The sequence below is a fragment of the Haemorhous mexicanus genome, chromosome 25 (assembly GCF_027477595.1).
Source record: "Haemorhous mexicanus isolate bHaeMex1 chromosome 25, bHaeMex1.pri, whole genome shotgun sequence".
NCBI classification, from domain to species: Eukaryota; Metazoa; Chordata; class Aves; order Passeriformes; family Fringillidae; genus Haemorhous; species Haemorhous mexicanus.
This window is the reverse complement of record NC_082365.1, coordinates 5,031,218-5,044,248: the sequence shown is the minus strand read 5'-3', so window position 1 is coordinate 5,044,248 and position 13,031 is coordinate 5,031,218. Positions and strand designations below refer to the sequence as shown.

The window sequence follows — 13,031 nt, the reverse complement described above, 5'->3', positions numbered from 1 at the left end:
GCTTGGTGCAAGTCTGGGATGCAAGGGGGGACTGAGCTGTCTCAGCCCTGGGATCCCTGGGAGGGTGACTGGGGCTGACTCCTGGTAGTGTTACCCTGACCTGCTTCCCTGTGGATGCATGTGGGAGTTCATGGTCATTGGAATGAGGACAGAGGGATTCATCTGCCCTTCCTGCCCCAGCTGTGCTGGCATTGCTGAGACCTCCAGGCACCAGCTCTGGTGCTGGGGCCCCCCCAAAATCTGTGTGAATGGTTGGGAAGCAGCTGTTTAAAGCAAACACACTTGAGGCAAAGTTTCCTGGAGCACTTTGCTTAGAGTGACAGTCCTGGAAGAGGCATTTCCTCCCCCCCTGCTGCTCCCCCTGCTTCCCTTCCTTCTTTCCAGGAGCAGGGGAGCCCCACATCCTCCCTCTGCACACATCCAACATCTCCAGGGGGATGCCAGGGCCTCCCACATCACCCTGGGTCCCTACCAGCCCATGGGGTGTGCAGGGTGAATGCCCCCATGGCTCACCCAAGGGGGTGGCAAGGGCAGGAGGGGATTTGGGAGCGTTCTGCGAGTGCCAGGGCTGAGCTGCTGCCTTGTTTGCTGACAAACAGGATTCCTCGAGGAGAGCTGACTCAGCCTAGCCCTTCCTCTCCCCAGCAGCAGCCGGGGGTTTCCCAGGTCCACATCCCCTTCCCAGGGAAGTGGGACCTATATATATCCTGCTGGATCTGTGCCACTGTCATTATGGTCACATTTGAGGGGTGTTTGAGGCCGGAGGCTGCTCTTAGGGGTGGGCACCGTGCCCAGGTTTGGGGGTGCTGAGGGCAGTGAGTCCCTGGCCTGCTCCAGGGTGCTCCAGGATGCTCCAGGGTACTCCAGGCAGCTCCACAGCTGCACAGGAGAGGGTGCCTGGAGCTGGATGATGGCAGCTTGAAGTTGTGGCAGAGCTGGGGGGCAGAGGTGGGAGCATGCCGGGCTGCTGGGGGGTGTGAGGAGCACCAGTCCCCACTCCCTCTGCACTTACACCCCACAGTCCCTTGTCCCTGACTTTTTCTGGGTGCTCTGTGTGCTGTAAAAGCACCTGGAAAATGCAGGAAAGAAGCTGAACTCTGTCTCCCTGCCCTTGGGTTCAGGCCAGGAGGGTCCCTCTGCTCCTCATGTGGGGGCACCCGGGAGTCCCCCCTGGGGTCCCAAGTGGGTGCTGGCACTGCAGAAAGGTGCTTTGACGGGATGAGAACAGGGGGTGGGGGAAAAGATGAATGGTGGGAGGGGAAAGCATCAGCAAGAGGCTCCCGGGACCTGAAGCACGGGCTGGCATGGAGTGACACAGGCCACGGTCACCTGGGGGTCCCGGGGGTCCCCACACCTCTGCTGCTTGTGACATTGGCAGGGCTGGGACATCTCAGGCTCCTCCTGTTGCTCCAAAACCTCCCAAGCACTCGGAGATCCCCCCCGAGGTGCTGAGACCCCTGGCAGGAGCCCCAGGAGAGCTCTGCCCACCCTGGAAGCCTCCCCAGCGCCGCCGCGGGCACCGCAGAGCTGCTGACGGGGCAGGAGCGGCGGAAAGGCCCCGCGGCCGCGGCTCCCGGGGCACGGCGGCTCCGGGACAGGGGTTTGGCCCGGGAACTGCTGCAGGATTGAGGTGGCCAGAGGCCGTTTTGTGGCCAGACAATGTGATTTTGGTCAAAACCCGTTATCTGCTCTTTCCCCATGGGTTTTAACCCACACGCTGATGTTTTCCCAGCTTGTATTTTAAGGGAACAGCCCCGGGGAAGTGAAGGAGGAGCAGGGCTCAGCCCCAAGCCCTCCCGGCTGCCTGGGGGGCGTTTGGGGATGGGGTCGGGGTGGCCCGGGATCAGAGCCCCTCCTGTCTGTCTGTCCCGGAATGTCCCCAGAGCCCGTGTGGGGACTCTGTGGAGCCGGGCACCGCGGTCAGGGGTGCGGATGAGGCCCCTGAGTGTCCCTGAACAGGGGACAGGTTGGTTGTGACCCTCCCCGGAATGCAGGAGTCAGCAGAGCCCGCTGAAGGAGGGTGAGGAGGAGGAGTGCGGGAGGAAGCCCTGGCCAGGCTCGGCACCCCCAGAAAGTGCTCAGCACCCCCACGCTGGGCTGGGGATGTGGGCGGGTGGGTGCGGGGACAGGGTGGCTCCGCTCGGCTCGTTAATGGCTAATGAGGGCCGGGAGGGCACTGCCCTGACCCCGAGCTGGCGCTGAGCCGGGCCGCGGGGCCAGCACGGCCGAGCCTGCCCGGGGCCCGGGGAGCCGGCACCGGGGGGGTTAACACACCTGGGGATGGGCACACACCTGGAGATGGACACACACACACACCCCCGGGACTGGGCACACACCTGGAGATGGACACACACACACACACCCCCGGGACTGGGCACACACCTGGGGATGGGCACACACCTGGGGATGGACACACACACACACCCCCGGGACTGGGCACACACCTGGAGATGGACACACACACACACACCCCCGGGACTGGGCACACACCTGGAGATGGACACACACACACACACCCCCGGGACTGGCACACACCTGGGGATGGGCACACACCTGGGGATGGACACACACACACACCCCCGGGACTGGGCACACACCTGGGGGTGGGTACACTCAGCTCTGGGACCAGACACATTCCTTGATGTTTTATTTTTGCACTGATTTACTTTTACCCCTGTTTTATTCAAACTATTTTCCTGATTAGTCGTGTTTTTCCTCCTGCTTTACTTCTTCCCTCTGAAAAAACAAATTTTTTTTTTTTTACCCTGAAAACCCCCATTCTTCAGCTTTTTTCCCAAATTAATTAATCAATTAATTTATGTCACTTATTTAGTTTCTGTATTTATTTAGTAAAATTATACATAAATTCATATAATTTATGAATTAAATATATATAATTCTGTTATTCAACATATAAATTTAAGCACATTACATGTATGCATTGAATTAATTTATACAAATTGTATAGTTTTATAATAACTTATGAATGTAAATGTATCTAACTTATAAATATAAATATAAATAAATTAACATATTTTTTCACATTTATATATAATTAATATTTCATTTATATGGTTGCTATTTGCTATTTAATGTATAAAATTAATCTTTATAATTATTTTATTTAGTCTAAGTAATTAATTTAATTAGTATTACGTTTAAATATAATGCATATATAAACACTTACATATAAATTTATTTATGTAATTATTGTAGTTAATTGGGATTTGGCCCGCGCAGAGGTTCCTGGCCACTCCCCACGCTGACCACGCCCCTGTTTTGGTCACGCCCCAGACAATGACCACGCCCCCGTCCCCGCCCCTCAACGCCCTCCCGTCCTTGTCCGCCAGGGGGCGCCCTGCCCCTCTCCCGCTCCCCGGCGGCGCCGCGCGGCCTCAGCAGCCCGGCGGCTGCGCGGTGACGTCACGGCGCAGTGACGTCACGGCGCAGTGACGTCCGTGGCCCCGCCCCTGGCGCGGCGGCCGCAGACCCGCCGCAGCCAGCGCGCCGGCGGCAGCGCAGCGAGTGTGCGGAGGGACCGGCCGGGCCGGACCGAGCCGGAGCCGCCCGCGGTGCTCCCCCCGTCCGCCCCGCCGGACCGTGCCCCCTTTCGTCCCGCCGGCGGCCGCGGTCCGCCGTCGTTCCCCGCCGCATCAGGATGTCGGTGCCGGAGCCCGCCGGCGGCGAGGAGAAGCAGGCCAAGGAGGTGGAGGACGCCGAGAAATATTCCTTCATGGCCACCGTCACCAAGGCCCCCAAGAAGGTAGCGGGGCCAGCGGGGGATCAGATCCTGTTTCGGGGGAGCAGCCCCCGGTTGCCGGCAGGAGCCCTCTCCTCCAGGGGCACAGCCTGTGGTGGGGAGCAGGGAGCAGCCCCCGGCTGGGGGCGAGCAGCCCGTGGTCCGGGGGGAGAACAGCTCCCGGCTGCGGGGTGGGAGCCCCCCCTGTCTGGGGACGGCAGTAGCCCCTGGTCGGGGGGCCCAGCCCCGGTTGGGGTGGGGGATGCAGCCTCTGGTTCGGGGAGCAGCCTTCAGCTGGGGGAGAAGCTTTCGGTTGTGGGGGGGACACGACCATGACCCGGCTCTGGGAGAAGCAGCCCCATAGATGGGGGGTTGTGCTGGGAAAGCTGGAACTGATCCAGTGTGACGGTGACTGGGAAGAGGGGCTCGTCCCCATTCAGTGGTGGAGAGGGAAACCAGTACCGGCAAAGGGGTGGTCCAGTCTGGGGGTGGCAGATATGGGCCAGGGGGCTGCTGGCCCAGTTTGGGGTGCGAGGGAAGGGCTTGGGTACTGGGGAAAGAGGGGTCTGTACTGGGGTACAGCCCAGGTCCGCATGGGGGTGAGGGGAGGAGCAGTATCTGCAAGGCAGGTTCTGGGGGGATAGGGCCAGAGCAGGGACCTCAGCTGTGGCATAGGGGTGCAGGGGGACAGGCTGACCCCATGAAGGAGACAGGCAGGGTGGGCCCCTTGTGTGGGACTGTGGGGTGACAGTCCCCTTGGCTCTACCCATATAACAGGTAGAGCCTGTGGTTGGGACGAAGCACGGGGGACCTGTTATATGGGTAGAGCCAGAAGCAGCAACCTGGAATCAGCTGTGGGTCAGTCAAAGAAAGCTGGCTGAGAGATTTCAGAGTGTTGAGTTTTTTTGGCGACAGGAGTTTTGTTGGAGGTGTGGGTGGGTGGGAGCACCTCTGGGCTCAGGAAGAGGCTGCCAAGTCACCTCAGTCCCCCTCCATCCCTGAAGGCCTCCCAGGAGCTCTGAGATGTCCCATGCTGCTCCCACAACCCTGTGGGGACTCAGATGGCACCGAGGTTGGGCGAGCCCTGGTCTTGCTACTGCGGCAGGGTGCAGGACCCCAGTGACTTGGGGATCTGGCCCTATGCTCTGGGCTCGGTGCTGAACTTTCAGTGCTGTCAGGGAGACAGATCCACGTTCCAAGCCCTGCACAGATCTGTGCAGCTGAACATTGTGTTCCCCTCGGGGCTGCAGCCGCCTGGAAGTGGTGGATGCGAAGGCGGAGCAGTCACAGAGAACGGGAACATCCTCATTCTTTGGGGGAATCTCTCCTGCCTGCCCTGGCCATGGGTGGGATTGGGGGGTGTCTGACCTTTGGGGGAGGTCAGCTGGATTTGAAGTGTCTTCTCTCCCAGGGAGCAGGGGTTGGAGACTAGGCCCTGTTTATCTGGGCTGTGGACATGGCCTGGAGGAACAAGCCGAGGAATGTGGGGCTGGGATCTGCCTCTTCCAGCAGTGGCTCAGCACAGCTCCAGCTCAGGGATTGTTTTTACCTTTTCATAACCATCATCTCTGACAGAGAGACCAGCACAAGGCTGCTCCAAGGGGACAGCAGGCTGCTGATCCCAGAGCATCCCATGGAACCAAAATACCTGTGGTAAAAGGGAATCCATGGAGCATCCTCAGGAGGAAGTTTGTCATCCTCTTAGGAGGATGAGATGTATCCCCAAAATTTTCTGCTGCAGACTTGGCTGTGCAGTGTGAGGAGCCTTGGTTGGACTCGGTGGCTGCTGCAGCTTTTCCTGGCTGGGTGAGGATATTGAAGGTGCCCAGAGCGACACACGACATTTGAGGCTGATAACATCAGAGATGGGGAGCGAGCTGGGCTGAGCTCAGGGAACAAATCGCTCCGGGCTCCTGTTTTCCTTGCTTGGCTAGTTCCTGCAAATAGTGCTGGGGAACAGCAGAGGCCTTGGCAGGAGGATGAAAGACCAAGGAAGGGAGAATTGCTCTCCTGAGATAAGCTTTTGAGTGCCCCCAGCTCTGATGCCTCAGAACAGGATTGCAATTAAGCCATTAAAACGCCCTTCTGATTCCTTGCAAGTCAAAGTGGTTTTTGTGCACCCTGCCCTGGACCTCCTGGCATGGTCAGAGGCCAGTTGAGATAGTGGAGAGAGATGATTTACCAGCATGGATGTGGGCAAGGTAGTGCTATGCTGCTGAAGCATGTCCCTCCTGGGTTTTCAGGCTCCTTGAACTTTCCTGATGCAGTTTGTGTGAGGTGTTTGGAGATGGGGAGGGTGGAAATGTGGCCAAGCTCAGTGCAGGTTCTGTCTCTCTCTGTGAATGGCTTTTCAGAGGATCCTTAACTTGTCCTGGAGCTAGGGAAAAGTGCCAGTGTGAGCTCACAGCATCCAGCCCAGGACCTGCAGGAGAGTCTTGGATGCAGCTGGAAGCATGTTGGGCCTGTGTGTGCTGTGGAGAAATTGGTGTCTCCTTGTTGGGGTCACCTGGAGCTGTGAGTCAGCCCTTGGCATTGCTGTTTCCTCTTGTCAGGGACTTGTTTAAGGTGGAAAAGTGAAACAAGCAGGAGGTAAGAGATTAAGAGATTAAATATGATCAATTCCAGGCTGAAGTAGGAGCTGGCTCAGTGGAGGTGAAAGGAGGAATAGGGACATTTTCCCCCAAGAGCTGGGATTTTCTGGCTCTGCCAGAGCTCCCTTTTCACTGCAGTTTGTAGTGATTTGTCTGTTAGCATAATGACCCCAGTTTGGTCTGAGCAAGGTGGTTCTTTGGCCAGGGGTGGTTTGCAGGCAGAGGTGAGCGAAGCTGAGTTTTGCACCTTCTCCAGCCACTGCTGTGGTGTTGCTGGGGAAGATTTGGGAATGCTGAGGCTGGTGGCTTACCCAGTTTAGTGAACATGGAGGTGGAGATGATGATGGCAGAGCTCAAGGGCAGGTTGTGCTCCTCCAGATCCCTGTGTGCCATCACTGCTGCATCTGGGCATCTGCTCTCCTGCCTCCCTGGAGACTGCAGGTGCCCTTGGCAGCCGTCGCTTTCCCAATCCACGTCAGCCGGGCGGCGGAGCCTTAAACTCCCAGCGAGCCGAGCTGGGGGTGCCCTGGAGCAGGAGGGACACGGTGAGAGGCACCGTGACAGGGCAGGGGGCTTGGCACGTGCTGTCCCTGTCACCTCACCCCACTGTGTCCTTGTCCCGCTGGCATCGCTGTCTGCTGGGTTCCTCCACACCTGGCTGCTGGCAGACGGATGGACACTGCAGACAGATCTTTCTCCTGCAGCATTGCTGGGCTCTGAGATGGGCTGAAGGCTCTGGTTTGGTTCTGGGAGGTGAGTTGGGTGGCATCTCCATGCCCCTGGAGCCGGTGTGGGTGCGTCGGGGCGGTGCTGTGCCCCTGCGGCTGCCGGCTCCGGCGGGATCCCGCGCAGCCTGTGGCAGGGAATGCTAATGCACAGCGCTGCAGTTTTGCGGTGGCAGCGAGCCGGCTGCTGGCTGCTGTGGGGGTGGCAGAGATGGAGCAGGGAGAAGCTGGGGAGAGGGGGATGGGACCTGTGGGGAGCTGCTGGCCCCTGGGGAGGGCTGGGTGTCCTCTCCAGAGCATCCTTCCCACTGTTGCTGTCTGCAGTGTCCTGCGCATCGCTGACCTTGCTGCAGCCGGCTGCATCCCTGCCCTGCACAGCCTGTTCCCAAAGACCTGTTCCTGCCCGACTTTGCTCTGTCATGACTTATCCCGGGTCCCTGCAGCTCTGCCAGGCTGGGTGATACCTTCCCTTTGGGGCTGTCAGGGGGATGAGGCTGCCCTTGTTTGTCCTGACAGAGCTCCTGTAGCCATTTGTTTTTCCTGTCCCTTTAATTTAATTCCTTAGAGTGGCTGCTCATAAATCCTCTGTGCCTTTGTGAGCCTGTCTGGGGCCATGGCTACCACCTCCTGTCCTGCTGTTCTGCAGGCACCGTGCACCTGGCTCTCCTCATTCCTTTGCCCAGATCTTCACTTCTTTGATTCCTTGCTCTGTCTGGGTTTTTCCTTCTCATAATGAGGTGCCTGGGCTGGGATGAGTTGAACAGCTCATTGTCCTCTATGGATGTCCTGAGAGAGTCTGGCCTTCCCTGGGGTGCAGGAAAACCCTAATAAGTGGGGAAATAAAGATCAGGGGTGTTTGGAGTGGAGATGAATTGCCAGGTCGCTCCTGCTGCTGTGTTTAATGAAAGAATCCTGATTTTTTTCTTAGTTGCTTTTGGGACCTTCCCATTGTTTTGGTGTTTTGGCGGGTGTCCCTGATGTCCAGAGGGGAGGCTTGTGCCAGTGCCCCAGCACTGGGCAAGGCCAGAAGACACTTAATTGAGTTGTTGTACCAGAGAGGGGGAAGAAAGGAGGTTTTGGAGGTTTGATGGTCACAAACTCTCTTCAAAATGATGTGCCAGAGCCTGTGGCTTTTGCTTTTCCCTTTTCTTCCTGCATCCCTGAAGGAGGCTGGGTTTCCACTGTTATGTCAACCTTTTGGAGATGGGAGAAGAGTTGGATATCTATTCTTCCAGTCTTCAGAAGCATCTCTTGTCATCTTTTAATGGTGTGGGGGTGGAGACCACCCCTCCTGGGAGCCCCCTTCCCACATGAGCAGCCAGGTCTGGAGTGTGGAAGAGTGCTGGAGGCAGGAGCACAGTATTGTGTTTTGACCTTCCCTGAGATGCCTGGTTACCTTCTGCTGGGGACTGGCCTACCACAGTACTTTCTCTGGGAACAGTTTTCTCTGTGCTTTCCAGCCTGTGCTAATGTTGGAATGAGTTCCTGGGCTCCCTCCTAGAAGTTGAGGCTGGGGTATTTCACTCTGGAAATCAGGTTTTCAAGGTCAGGTTGGAGTTAATACTTTGCAAGTGGGGATCCTGTCTGTGTTGCTCCTCTGAGGAGTTGATGGGTGCCTCATCCCAGATTTTGGAGCAGGAAATGTGTGGAACCTCAGCACTCATCCTGAGGGGTTTGCTTGTCCCTGGCTGTGTTTTTATCACCAGGAGTTTCCTGTGGGTGACAGTCACATTTGTGGAGGGCTCGTTATGTTTCCTGCTGAGCCCTTTGATCAGAGCTGCTTCTCTGGGGCCTCTGGCTCACCTTCACTCAGCACACGGTGGTGACATTCCAGGTGACTGTTCTGGGACCTGCTGATGGCCCCAAGGGCCCTCAGTGTGAAGGACTTTGTGTCAGAACTTCTCCCAGAGTGAGACTTGGTGAAACCAGGGGTTGAGTTTGTAAGGGGCTGGGGGAAGAGTCAGGGAGCCCCACCAAGGAGGAGCATCATGGTGACACCTCAGCAGGTTGTGTGGAACCCCTTCCCAGGGCACTGGATAACTCCAGGGGCTTGGGCACCCTGAGCAGTGCTGGAATCCACTCTGTACCATCCTCTCTGGCCACATCATCCCTCAGGCTTCCCTGGCATGGTTAACCCTTGGGGTGCTCTGGGACATCTTGGTTGATGGGCCAAAGGTCCAAAGAGGAAGCTGCTAGTTTGGAAGTGGTTTGGTTGGAAGGGACCTTGAAGATCACCCAGTTCCACCCCTGCCATTACACACCCACAATCCCAGTGCTATTAATAAATTTTGGAAGCCTTCTCCACAGCCTCAGGTGAAAAGCAGTGTTCTCTTGCAGGTCTGTGTCCTTCAGCACAGAAAGTTTAAAATTCTCAGTATCCAGGGCTCCAGCAGGCAGGGACACCTCCCACTATCACAGGTTGCTCCAAGCCCTGTCCAGCCTGGCTTTGGACACTTCCAGGGATTGGGCAGCCACAGCTTCTCTGTGCCTCCTGTGCCATGTCCTCCCCACTCTGACAGGGAAGAATTTGGGCTGTTTTTTTGGCAGCTGCTCTCCCCCATGGGTTCTGTGCCTCTGAGCCAGCAGGATGTGGAAGCTGAGGCCAGTCCTGCCTTTTGGAGCTGCCCTCATTGCCCTGTTGACTTGGGCTGCTTGAACTGTGAATTTTAATTACACTTTGGGATCAATACGGTGGCCTTGGTAACGAGCTTATTGCTACTGCAGAATCTGTTTACTTCAGGTTGGTGACAGCCAAAGGACTGAGGTGGCCGAGGACATGATGTTCCAGCTCCTTGAACAAGCTGCATTGTAACTCGGGTGAGGCTCCCGCAGCCCTCAGAGCTGGGTGCAGCTTCCCCTTGGCTGCCCCCCCAGACCTGGAGCTGGCTGGCAGCACCCGTTCCTGCCTGGCTGAGGAGCTGCCTGCACTCAGGAGCCAGGATTTGGGTGGGAGCTGCTGGAGCCTGGTTTATCTATGTGGTGTGGGTGGAAGGGATCACTCCCTCCAGCCTTTTTCTGTGAGAAAAAGTGGGCAGCCTGGAAAAGGAGGCTCCTTGGGGCTTTGCCTGCCTGAAATTCATGTTTTAGTGTCTTCCTTCCAGATGAGGGTGAGGTTCAGCCTGTGTCTGCTGTTTTCTGCCTCTCCTCCTTTCACCTCCCAGCAGGGAGCTCCAGATTTCACACATTCCTGCACTGTGGGGAGTTTTGCATCCAACCTGGGCATGTTTTGGAGCAAGAACATCTGGCTGATCCCTGTTGACCTTGGAGCTGTCTTGCAGGCAGCACAGTGTCTCCTACTTTAACTAACCCCTTCTCCAAATATTCTGTGAGCTTGCCATCTCCACAAGGAAATCACTTTCATCCCTCCTGCCTCCTTTTAAAGAAAGGGGCTTCATGGAATCAGCCCTGTTTGCAGGAAAAGGTTGGCTTTGCTCTGACACAAGTCTGATGTTTGTCCATCCTGGTGGTGATTCCTCAGACTCCTGAGCAGGGAAGAGCCCATGCTGAAGCCTGAGGTTTCTCCTGCTTTGCCTCTCACCAGATGCATCAAAATCCAAGTAATTTCCAGGGCTGAAATAGTCTATTGGTAAATGAGGAATGGGCAGCTCTAGTGGAAATAGCACTGTGAGAGGCTTTGGGAGTCAGGGCACGGGGAGGATGGATTTCCAGTTTTCCAGAACAGGCTGCTCTTGTTTCCATGCTGACCCTGTGAGATGTTTTCCCTTAAAGCTGTGACACAGGGATGGAGGATCAGCTAAGGGTACCTGCAAATAGCTGGAGCCTCTCCTGAGTGGGATTTGTTGGTTTTTGAAAGAGCAGAAGTTTTGGAATGCTGAGATTCTCCAAGGCAGTTTGGGGGGAGAAGAGGAGGCAGGTGGGGTGCCCAGAGTGCCAAGGGGTGTGATTCCTCCCCGAAAACACAGGGGCTGCTTTAGGATTACAGGGCAGAAGTTTGGCCTTCTCAATTTGTTTTTTTTTTTTTTGTGGTGAGCTCTCCCTTCAGGCCATGAGGTGTTGCTGAAGCTGAGCTGTTTGACAGTGTTTCCGAGTGTTCCCTTGGTCTCATACAACTGTGCTTGGAGAGGCATTTTCTAATTAGTTTAAAAATTGATGCTAATTAAAGCTGATTCCCTCTCAGCTCTGACACACAAACACATTTCCATGGGCTTCCAGCTCTGCCAGCTGGCCTGTGTGAGGCCAGCAGTCCTCAGATTGCCCCATAAGCTGCTGGGGGTGATTTAACCCACAGTCATGGAATAGGGAATGGTTTGGGTTGGAAGGGTCATTAAAGCTCTCCCAGTTCCTCCCTCTGCTGTGGCTCCCAAGCCCTATTCAGACTGGTCTTGGACATTCCCAGGGATCCAGGGGCAGCCACAGCTGCTCTGGGCACCCTGTGCCAGGGCCTCAGCACCCTCCCAGGGAAGAATTCCTTCCCAATATCCCATCTATCCCTGCCCTCTGACAGTGGGAAACCATCCCCTTGTCTTTGTGAGGGCATGACCTTGTGTTGCTTGTGCAGTTCTTCCCGTGTGGTAACTCCAATTCATTCTAATTTTCCTACTGCCCAGACACATGCTGTGCCATAGGCTGGGTGGGCACTGGGGATGAATCCAGGGGTGAGAAATCTGGGATGGCTTTAGACCAGTTGCTGTTTGCCCATTCATGGGGATTATGGGGTTAACCTGTGAGACCTGACCCAAGTTCACTGCCCTTAGGGATCCCAGACATTGGACTTGTGCTGTTCCTGCCAGGAAGGAGATATCCCACTCCATCAAAGCCAGGCCCAAGCCTTTGCCTCAATTCCTGCAGTCCAAGGACTAGATGCCTCCTTATCTGCTGGTGGGGAGCTTTCCCTCTGCTCTTGCTGAAGCACACCTTTGACCTCCAAGTGTTTATGAGGCAGATTTATCCCCAGTTACTATTTAACACTCAAAATCACATTTCTTTTATTGAATCCTGCTTCTGTTTATTTTTTCTTTGGCTGGCATTTATAGTGATTCCCATCATGACTGAAATCTTGTGGTGATTTCCATCCTAGTAACCTTTGGAATGGGTCTCTTTCTTTCCTGGTGTTTCTTTTTCTCTGCTGAATTTTGAGATTCATGTGAAAGTCCTTAATTCTCCTCTTGGACTCAGAGAAACCTGGTTTGGTTGTTTGTTTGTTTTTTTTTTTTTTTTCCCCTCAGTGCTTTACACAACCAGTCTTTTTCTGGCAGTGGAGGATGGATGTTGGGATCAGAGTTTGTTTTGCCAGAACCTCAGTGCCCTTTTACTTCTTCACTGGGAACAGTATAAAGGTTTCCAGGTGGAGATTTGGCTGGGATTCCTGCTCTGGGAGTTGGTGGGGAGAGTGCCAGGCAAGTCTGTGCCTCTAGGGAGAGCAGCCTGCCCTGTGAGCCCTCTGGGAATGGGAGGTCCAGATCCAGGAGCACCAAATTCCACATGGCTGTGCTTCTATGCACAGAGCAGCACACTCAGGAAGCTCTTCCAGCTGTGATGTCTGAATGGAGCACTTGGGGTTTCTTCTCAAAGTTGGGGGAGCCACCAGGAGAAAGTTGTCCTCCTACAAAGGCCACACCTGGAGCAGAAGCAGTTCCTTTTTCCCAATGGTTGTTTCATTTCCAGCTCTCACAGAGCCCTTGGTGCTCAGGCTGTGGAGGACCAGGAGATGCTTGCTGAGCAGCTCTCCTGCTCTTCCAGCATCCCTGTGGAATGGTGGGGTGAAGCAGTGGGCACTGCTGGGGAAAATCCCCCACCTTCACCTGGCCATGGGCTCTGGCTGGGGTTTTGTTTGCTGCTGGGAGGATTTGAACTGGGAATCTGGTGGTTCTTCCATGGGTTGGCCATAGCCTGAAGTGAGTTTGTGCAGCCATCCAAGTTTGCACTGGCATGCTTGACCAGAGCTTGGAGGTGGGAAAATGGGATGGTATGAGCCACAGAGCCAAGTCCACCTCCAAACCCTCCCCTGGCCAGTGC

The 13,031-nt window shown here is 55.7% G+C and overlaps 1 protein-coding gene across 2 annotated transcripts in view; it reads left to right on the top strand.

Annotated features, from left to right (window-relative positions):
* Positions 1-3,494: 3,494 nt before the first annotated feature.
* Positions 3,495-13,031, top strand: part of AHCYL1 (adenosylhomocysteinase like 1) — a 29,257-nt gene continuing 19,720 nt past the window's right edge. The window contains exon 1 of one of the 2 annotated variants that reach the window (XM_059867536.1): positions 3,495-3,763. In XM_059867536.1, the coding sequence (XP_059723519.1) occupies positions 3,659-3,763 (105 nt within the window). In that variant the 5' untranslated portion in view covers positions 3,495-3,658. The remainder of the gene's footprint in view (positions 3,764-13,031) is intronic. The other variant, XM_059867535.1, reaches the window with a different exon arrangement.